General features: G+C 45.2%; 4 protein-coding genes across 5 annotated transcripts; 2 read left to right on the top strand and 2 right to left on the bottom strand.

Annotated features, from left to right (window-relative positions):
- The first annotated feature begins 208 nt into the window (after nt 1–208).
- LOC108090618 (small glutamine-rich tetratricopeptide repeat-containing protein beta) lies at nt 209–1,563 on the top strand. The gene has a single exon (XM_017189395.2). The coding sequence runs from the start codon at nt 318–320 to the stop codon at nt 1,380–1,382; it is 1,065 nt and encodes a 354-aa protein (XP_017044884.1). The 5' UTR covers nt 209–317; the 3' UTR covers nt 1,383–1,563.
- Nucleotides 1,564–1,706: 143 nt separating this feature from the next.
- LOC108090592 (apoptosis inhibitor 5 homolog) lies at nt 1,707–4,688 on the bottom strand. 2 transcript variants are annotated; one of them, XM_043209437.1, is made up of 8 exons: nt 4,483–4,688; nt 4,228–4,389; nt 3,502–4,035; nt 3,238–3,438; nt 2,970–3,172; nt 2,724–2,910; nt 2,420–2,659; nt 1,707–2,354 (listed from the first exon to the last, which is right to left on the bottom strand). In XM_043209437.1, the coding sequence occupies exons 1-7, from the start codon at nt 4,549–4,551 to the stop codon at nt 2,420–2,422; spliced, it is 1,596 nt and encodes a 531-aa protein (XP_043065372.1). In that variant the 5' UTR covers nt 4,552–4,688; the 3' UTR covers nt 1,707–2,354. The 2 variants fall into 2 exon arrangements, with proteins under 2 accessions (XP_043065372.1, XP_043065371.1); XM_043209436.1 differs by having other exon boundaries at nt 1,707–2,659.
- Nucleotides 4,689–4,914: 226 nt separating this feature from the next.
- LOC108090624 (conserved oligomeric Golgi complex subunit 5) lies at nt 4,915–7,511 on the bottom strand. The gene is made up of 4 exons (XM_017189401.2): nt 7,428–7,511; nt 6,740–7,360; nt 5,613–6,683; nt 4,915–5,552 (listed from the first exon to the last, which is right to left on the bottom strand). The coding sequence occupies exons 2-4, from the start codon at nt 7,340–7,342 to the stop codon at nt 4,974–4,976; spliced, it is 2,253 nt and encodes a 750-aa protein (XP_017044890.1). The 5' UTR covers nt 7,343–7,360; nt 7,428–7,511; the 3' UTR covers nt 4,915–4,973.
- A 167-nt stretch (nt 7,512–7,678) lies between these two features.
- LOC108090623 (ragulator complex protein LAMTOR3 homolog) lies at nt 7,679–8,286 on the top strand. Its single transcript, XM_017189400.2, has 2 exons — nt 7,679–7,824; nt 7,892–8,286. The coding sequence occupies exons 1-2, from the start codon at nt 7,781–7,783 to the stop codon at nt 8,220–8,222; spliced, it is 375 nt and encodes a 124-aa protein (XP_017044889.1). The 5' UTR covers nt 7,679–7,780; the 3' UTR covers nt 8,223–8,286.
- Nucleotides 8,287–8,326: the final 40 nt, after the last annotated feature.

Below are 8,326 nucleotides of genomic sequence, written 5' to 3'. Positions count from 1 at the left end.
CAGAAAAAAATCTTATTCGCGCCTGCCAAGTTTTGAGGTTTTTTTGTGATAAAAAAAAGGCTCAATATTACGGCGCCCTTTCTTATAAAATATGTATTTAAAAGTTCAGAAATAACTTGTGGCAGACGAAAAATACCTTCAAATGTTAACAGTGTATGGATCCATTCTAAAAATAAAACAAAATTATTTTTATCGATATACACGCTGCTCTGGTCACACTATTAATACTTTTGACAGCTCTCTCACATTTCGCCTAATCACATTTACTTTTTATCCAATTCCAAATCGAGGGGATTACTGAAGCCAGAAGACACAAAATGCCGGACGCAGTGCAGCAGAGTTTTGTGCGGAGCTTCATTGACTACCTGAAGAAGCAGGTGGACGCGATGTCGCCTGACCAGAGCGAGAGCATCGAGGTTGCGATTCAGTGTCTGCAGGCGGCCTTTGACGTGGGTGATGATGTGGACGATGCGGCGCAGGACGCCGCCGCTGGCCAGGATCAGGCCACAACACAGAGCAGCACTTCGAGTGCCCCCGGCGGAGAGCCGGCGGCTAGCGGTAGCGCCAGTCTGGCACCGAAAAACATCGACATGTTTGAGCTCTTCCAATCGCTGTACATTGAACGCAACCCGGAATCCCTGGCTTTAGCTGATTCCATAAAGAACGAAGGCAATCGGCTGATGAAGGAATGCAAGTACAACGAGGCTCTGCTGCAGTACAACCGGGCCATCGCCTTTGATCCGAAGAACCCCATCTTCTACTGCAATCGTGCGGCGGCCCACATCCGGCTGGGCGACAATGAGCGCGCCGTCACCGATTGCAAGTCCGCCCTGGTGTACAATAACAACTACAGCAAGGCGTACTGCCGCCTGGGAGTGGCGTACTCGAACATGGGCAAGTTCGCCGAGGCGGAGCAGGCCTACACCAAGGCTATCGAGCTGGAGCCGGAGAACGCAGATTACAGGAACAACCTAGAGGTGGCCAGGAACGCCAGGAATCAGCCGCCGCAGTTGTCGCATGTGGCTGACAGCGTGAACGCCATGCTGGCCCATCCGACGGTTAGGAACCTGTTCGACAGGGCCGAGTTCGATCTTCAGCAACTGCAGTCGATGACCCAGAATCCCATGGTGATGAACACGATTGGCCAGCTGTTGGCCAACATGGGTCAGACGATTCCCGGCGCCGGTGGAGCTGCTCCTGGTGCTCCCGGAGCTCCTGGCAGTGCTCCGCCACAGGCTCCACCCTTGCCGAATGACATGCTGCAGATGTTGCAAAGCTTCGCCAGCCAACTGGTCGGCCCACAGCCAGGCGGTGGACAGAACCCGAATGGTAATCCCGGCAATGGGCAACAGCCAGGCAATCAGCCGCCGCCAAGCATCTAGTAGGTGAACAATCCCAGCCAGGAGCGGCGAAAACACATACACACAGATTAAGTTTTAAGCTGAAACTATAATTACTGTATTTTTAAAGTTTAAAAGGCTTCTATAACGCATATACATATATATTTTTAATAATGGTAATAAATATATCCATAAAAAACGCTGCGTGGCCTTGCAAGTGCAATTACTCGCTCTTCCAATCGAATTTTCCATGGGTGTCAAGTGCAAATGGATTACATAATTACCGTACTTTTTGTTTTAAATACATTTTTTTTATAATTTTTGCTTACTACCTTATAAATAGGTAAATAATTAAAACAAAGCGAATGTTGTTTAATGTTGCTTTTATTGAATTCAAGAAATGTATGCTTTCTGTGTGGTTTTTTGCTGATTTGCATCTCTACGTGGTACAATTGTTGAGTTGATTACATGTTAAATAAAAACTAAAAGGTTTAAAACAAGAACTCAATTTCACAAACACTTTGTGAAGTTTAAAAATTGTTTTCATCAAATCCGGGAAATTCGTGATTCCACAGACTTTAAACTTTGTTTGATAGATTAGATTGATATTGCTTCGTTCGTTCAACTGGTTATCGTAATAATCTTATATTTATGCATTTGACAGAATCGAAAGTTGAGCGTGATTTAAATTCAAAACGAAGCCAACATCCCTTTTAGGGGGAATCATATGAGTAGGGGACGTGGCGTTGTTTGGAAATTTTCACACGAATCGTGGCAAAAACATTTTTCACGAAAATAATAAAAGCAATGAGTGAGTGTATGCGAAAATGGTTGTTAAAATGTGGAATTTATTTTCCAAGAGAATACTTTGCGCTGCAACGAAACAAAAGGGAGAAAGTTACTTGGAAATCGGATGTTATACTCACCATCAATCTCGTGGAGAAGTAGATTCTCCTGTTTCTTTTAAATTCTGCACTCTCCAATCTCTGGGGTTTTTTTTTTTAAGATTATGGACTAGGGACAAACCATTCAAGTGAATTGTACTCGCTTCTGTTTTTCTGCATTTTTTTTTTGTTTACTTAGTACTTGTTGAATCGTCGATTTCTGTAGCCCCCACCGCCACCGCCGCGTTGTCTCGTCCGATTGTTGTTCCCATAGTTCTGGTTCACCTTGTTCGAATACTTTCCAGATGGCGGAGAGTAGAACTTCTGGTCGTTGGATGGCCGCGCCTTCTTTTCCGACTCCTGATCCTTTTCCTTGCCGTTGGCAGCTGCCTTTTCCCCAAAAGTAATGGGAGCATGGCGTTTACCAAGCTTTGTCTGCAAAAAATAATCATTAATATTTCCATAAAAATTAGGCGGGAAAAATAAACACTTTTCTTACCGATTTTGGCACAATCCAAGACAGCACAATATCATGTTTGAATATGGGCGGTGAGTGGAATAGATCGCGAATTAAAACGTTGATGTTTGACGTGGTCTTCAGCGCTGTCTGCTTAAGTTGGTTCTCCTCTGTCTTCAGCTCCTCCCCTGTCTTCCCCTTCAGCGCTTCCTCAAGTTTCTTAATATAACTGCAAAACAAGTAATAGAATTATTAATGCAACCAGTGACTTGGCTGGCTTAAACTTACCCCTGTGTACCCCTAGCTAAATATTGCAATCTAGCTCGAAAGTCTTTTAGCTTCTCTGCGTCCTCAACGAAACTTAAACTATTTGGATGGTTCTTTCCCAGCGTGTGCAGAGCGTACAGCAAGCACTCGGCGTGCGAGAACTGAAACGAGGGCGGGGTATCTCCCAAATCCTCATCGCTCAGCTTTGGCAAAGGCATGTATTCCTGTAACATTGTAAAAATACATTGTTTTAGTTTAAGTGCTTAAGTGAAAGGCAAAGTGAACTCACCAGTAATACATGGTAGACTGCATTAATGCGCTCGCTGGCATTATCCAGCTTGTCCGTATACGTTATCATCTCGGCAAATACCTTCAGTAATCTGAGTTGAATTTGATCTTGTGACACTGCAGTGGCAATCATGTTCCATGTCTTGATGGGCAGCAGTTTATCGCAAACATGAGCCACAAATGCTGTTGATTTTATGGTTTTCTATATAAATACCAATAGATTAGATTTTATAGTTTGCAATTCACTTGAATGTGTTAAACTTACCGAAAAGTACGGCGCCGCTGCAGTGGCACACTGTATAAATCGCTCCACGACCTCATCGTCGACTGCAATAATATCCGTATCCGTGTTATTCAGCTCCGCCTGTTCAGTGGCTAGTTTAACAAGCTCGGCGTGACCGGTGATGGTGCTCCCCAGTTTGGTGGCTCCCAGAATTGTCATGCACAGATGGAACTCGTCAGCGGTAACGTCTTGCAGTGCCTTCTTGATCTCCTCCACGATGTAGTCCTCGATTTCCTTGGTTACAACTGTGGGTCCCATGGTCAGCAGCTTGGTGGCAATGAACTTGAGACAGCGCTCCCTTGTAGTTTCATCCCCGGTGGTGATCTGTTGGAACAATCCGGTGACCGAGCTCTTGGTGTCCAGCTTTATGATAGCTAGCAGCGAGTTGTTGACCTGCTGCAGTTCCGTGGCGTCGTCCAGGATGAGCAGCTGGGCCAGAGTGTCGCCCACTCGGATCGTGGCGTCAGCATTTCCCTGACAGAGTTTTGGAAGATCCTTGATGGCCTGTCGACGGATCTGGAAGATTTTTTAGAATAGTTTTTGATTATAGAAATACTATTAATTATATTGTAAAAGATTAAGATTGTGGAGGACAATCGGACTTGATGATAGATTGAAGATTTTACAATTTTCTAAGCATTATAGAGGATTGTAGTACTTTTATACCATATGTTAAGGTTTAAAGGGCTTTAAAGGTACTCCACCCACCTGTGTGTCGTCATCTTCGCATAAATCAAACTGTGCATCGATAGCTGTGTCGGCCAAATCCGGAAAATGCTTGAAGAAGTTTCCGATGAACTGCGATGCCAAGCGTTTCTCCTTCGATGAGCCCTTTACGGCCTTAATTATTTCTTTATATTCCTCCACATGCTGCAAGAAAATAAAATATATATACATACAAACTTGACATTTCTGATATACAAAATCCCGTTTTTTGCGGCACGTTTTGCAATGGCGGCTTACCTCGGATATTTTATCACCCGCCTCCGACAGGATTTCGTAGCATTTGTACAGTCGCTCTATGTTGTCCATTTTCTTAACCGGTAGTCTTACTAGTTTCCGTGTTTTAATTGTCTCTTCAGTGAGTTTTACACCCTTTTTTCTAGTTAAAAGAGCGACACTGTTTTTTGGTTTTTCACGTTGCAAACAAAATGGTGAGCGAAAGTGTGACCGTTCGGCGAGAGGAGCTTAATGCCAAGAATAAAATTCCCTAAAAATTGACTATATATATTTTTTTCAGATAAGGCAGAAGGGGTTCGAAACTCGAATATGCTGGTTTCTCAAGATGCATTTTGGGTCACCTTTCGCACGCAACTGAAAAACATGCAAATGTGTGAGAATTTTAAAAAATTCTGAAATTTAAAATAATCAAATTTATGGAATCTCCCCAAGCAGTTTCCTTTTATAAAGTAATTTTATTAGCGTGTATAGTTTTTTCTAAATTAATTAAACGTTTATGGAATTGCTTTTAAGGCCTGCTCAAAGTACTCCACCATCATGGGGTAAACTTCATCATACTGCTGGATATTCTTGCGCCTGGCATTGTCCCGATACCTCTGCAATGCCCCCGATATGAGCTCCAGTTTCTCCCGCTCCGCAGTGTGTCCATCCAGCCATTCGATCAGACGCTCATTCGACCAATTGGCCGTTGTGTGTGGCGATTGCAGATCCGCTCCAGCGTGTCCGAAGAGCAGCAGCAACACAATATAGCTGGGCACCAGCGAGTCTTCTCCAATTGTCTGCTTCACCAGCTCCTGGGCCGTTTGGACGATCAGCAGGGACATGGCTCTTAGCAAACGCGACGGCTTCCCCAGTTCGGCGAGATTGGGGCAAAGGGGCTTCAAAGCTTGCTCCATGTGCTGGCAGTCCTGCTTCAAACGCTGTCTTCCCGCTGCGCTCAAAGGACGCAGGATGCACACGTTGTGCAGGAAAAGTTCGATGCAGCGCTTGGCTAGTTCGTGGCCGCACTTTGTGGTCATCTGCTTATCATCAAACAGGGCGATGTGATGCGACCAGGAACGGCTGACAAACTCCTAAAATAATACAAATTATAAATCAATAATCAATAAATCACTTACTTCAATCGAAATTACCTGTAATTCTTTCATGTACATCGAAGGACCCGTGGTGGATAACCGCTCTGAATTTAATCCCGGTTCCCTGTGCATACTCAGAATTATAATACTAATTGTCGTAATAATCGACTCCATAATCTGCTGCAGAATAGTGCCGATCAGCAGATCCGCCTGTTCCAAAGAGCGGGAAATGGTCTCCCTCGCCGTTCCCGGCGTCTTCTCAAATTGCACTTGAAGATCGTTTAACATGCGACGCACCGAATCCTTGTAGTAGTACAGAACATTCGCCAGCTGCGTGTTTTGCTGCTGCTGCAGGTTTGGCAAATCCACAACCTGTTTCGAATCAGCTCCCAGCTTAATTTGGGCCTCCAGTTTGGTGCACAATTCCTTGCCGCAAGCTACGAAAACACTCGCTATGGAGTTCGTGAGACGAGAATCAATCAGAGCCGCACTCAGTTCGGTTGAGGCGACGCGTATAAAGTTGTCTACAGTTTCGTTGCCAGGTAAATCGACTCCAGCCAGACAGGCTTTAAAGTTGGCCGCACATTTGCTAACGTAGCCCACTTCCAGAGGGGCAAACAGCTCGTTGTCGAACTGGAATTCCCCATTCAGACGCTGCTCCAAGCCACGAGCGGAGGTCAGAAGCTTGGAGAGACCCTCCTGAAGCGTTTGCGTCCCGTGCTGAGGGCATTCATCAAAGGATTTCCGCAGCAGTTGCTGCACCTGCTGCCAAAATCGCTGTGGGATGCACTGCTCCGAGGCCTCGGAAGTATAACCAAACTGATTGATCTGCTCCAGAGATGTTTTCAGTAGCTTGATCTGTGTACAGGTCTCAAAAAGTTCGTCGTAGAGCAGCCAGTGCAGTGACTTCCAGAACTTAGCCCTAAAGTTCTGGGTGGTGGTCAACTGGGGAGTTTTTCCCGGTCCTCGCGAAGGCGCTGGCTTGCTAACATTGTGTGAGGGCGACTTATTCAACACGGATATATCGTTGCCGGCAAAGCATTCTTTTAAGGACTGCTCCATGTCGGCGATAAAGGTGGCCAGCAGGTTGTCCAGAGACTTCTCCAGCGTATTAAAGTTCATGAAAATCTATGAGGGTTTCATAAGTAAATTGTATATGGTAATTATTTGGTTCAGCTACCCACCTTTAATGCATTAACCACTTGGTTTTGATTGCGTTCTTGGAGTCCCGTGACCAACTGCATCTGCGTGAGATTTCTTATTTTCTGACCTGAACTGATCACATAATCCCGCTCCTTCTGTATGAACTCAATGTCCTTTAGCTCCTTGTCTTCGATTAGTTGCCCGAGCTCGAAATGCAGCTCCGCCTGGCGCAGGACATCCTTGGTGCTCTTTAACTTGGCCGTGAGACTTAGGAGAGTTCCCGCTGACCGGAGTAGGTGACTGACATCGTGCAGGCGACCGAGCACCTGCGTCTGGTTCTCCACCTGCTGGTACTGCGTGTCCACCTGGCTTTTAAGCCGGTGTCCCGTTTCCCTGACCCGCTGCACATCCTCGGAAAGCGCGTTTAGTGCCGCATCGAATCGTCCTGCATGGGTGGCCTGCTGCAGGAGTGCTCCGTGCTTGTCCCGCACCTGCTGGTAAAGCTCCTCCTTAGTGTTCTGCAGTTGTTTCGACAGCTCCTGGATTTGCTGGCCAATCGTCAAGTGCGACATGGAAGCGGTGTAGTCGTCATCCGAAGTCGTCGCATTTTGGGGCTTTGACGCAACCGGATCACCAGTCACCATGATAGAGGATGATTTTATCTATAATTAGGGTAGTAAACCTGTTTAATTACACGTTTCTTTCTGTTAAATGGATCAATTTTATTACAAGCAAGATGTTTATTCCACGCAACCAAAAGCGGCCTCCAATCGATAACTTTTAAAGGGAGTGGGTCAATTTTTTTATAAAGGGGGTTCATATTTGGAATCCAGTAATTTAAAGCTACAAACATCTTCACCAGAACAAAAACACTTATTTATAAACAAATCTAGGACAATTGTTTTATAGTTTACCGTATCCCGTTATTTTTTGAACCCCTTAACTACGCCCCTGTGCTTTTACTTATCGATTGTCTTAAATCAGCTGTTGCTCAGTTTGTTTTGTGTAAATAATTGGATGCGGAGAAAAAACTTATTTTTATTATTTCAAGTCCGCTGTTTTGACTCTTTTACACTCTCTCCATGTCGGACGACATCAAAAAGTATTTAGATGGGCTGCTACAGAAGTTAGTATCCCGTAAAAACTAAGTTTGCTGCCGAACTAACTTGGGCGTTTTGCCTTTTACTTTTAAGGGTCAGCGGCCTGTATGTGATTCAGATTACGGATCGCGACGGAGTGCCCCTCCTCCGAGTCAGTCAGGAAAAGAACGTGGACTTTGCCCTGATGCCCTCGTTTATTCCGACATTCACCACTGCCTGTGACCAGGCGAGCAAACTGGGATTGGGGAGGAACAAGACTATCATCTCCATGTACTCCAATTACCAGGTGGTGCAGATGAACAAACTGCCGCTGATCCTGACTTTTGTGGGGGCGGAGAACTGCAATACGGGCCACATCCTCGCTCTGGAGCACCAGGTTGATGGTTATCTGGAGGACATTAAGCTCGCCGTCACCGAGGCATAGAATTAATCTAAACTGTAATATGCATATTTTTAAAAATTACTAAATGTTTATACTTTATTGAAAAGGAAATGTGTTGGGATGTTTTTTAAACGACACCTGGTGAA

This window comes from Drosophila ficusphila, unplaced genomic scaffold, assembly GCF_018152265.1.
Source record: "Drosophila ficusphila isolate 14025-0441.05 unplaced genomic scaffold, ASM1815226v1 contig_127, whole genome shotgun sequence".
NCBI classification, from domain to species: domain Eukaryota; kingdom Metazoa; phylum Arthropoda; class Insecta; order Diptera; family Drosophilidae; genus Drosophila; species Drosophila ficusphila.
Note: the sequence above shows the minus strand (reverse complement) of the source record. Positions and strands in the feature narration are given on the sequence as shown.

Excerpts from the sequence above, each read along its gene's own strand:
- LOC108090618 (XM_017189395.2), top strand. The coding sequence starts at position 318 with ATGCCGGACGCAGTGCAGCAGAGTTTTGTGCGGAGCTTCATTGACTAC.
- LOC108090592 (XM_043209436.1), bottom strand. The coding sequence starts at position 4,551 with ATGGACAACATAGAGCGACTGTACAAATGCTACGAAATCCTGTCGGAG. Across the intron at positions 4,390-4,482 it reads CGGGTGATAAAATATCCGAG|CATGTGGAGGAATATAAAGA; the intron begins GTAAGCCGCCAT and ends ATTTTCTTGCAG. Across the intron at positions 3,439-3,501 it reads CAGCGGCGCCGTACTTTTCG|AAAACCATAAAATCAACAGC; the intron begins GTAAGTTTAACA and ends GTATTTATATAG.
- LOC108090624 (XM_017189401.2), bottom strand. The coding sequence starts at position 7,342 with ATGGTGACTGGTGATCCGGTTGCGTCAAAGCCCCAAAATGCGACGACT. Across the intron at positions 6,684-6,739 it reads AAGTGGTTAATGCATTAAAG|ATTTTCATGAACTTTAATAC; the intron begins GTGGGTAGCTGA and ends AAACCCTCATAG. Across the intron at positions 5,553-5,612 it reads TGTACATGAAAGAATTACAG|GAGTTTGTCAGCCGTTCCTG; the intron begins GTAATTTCGATT and ends GTATTATTTTAG.
- LOC108090623 (XM_017189400.2), top strand. The coding sequence starts at position 7,781 with ATGTCGGACGACATCAAAAAGTATTTAGATGGGCTGCTACAGAA. Across the intron at positions 7,825-7,891 it reads TTAGATGGGCTGCTACAGAA|GGTCAGCGGCCTGTATGTGA; the intron begins GTTAGTATCCCG and ends TTTACTTTTAAG.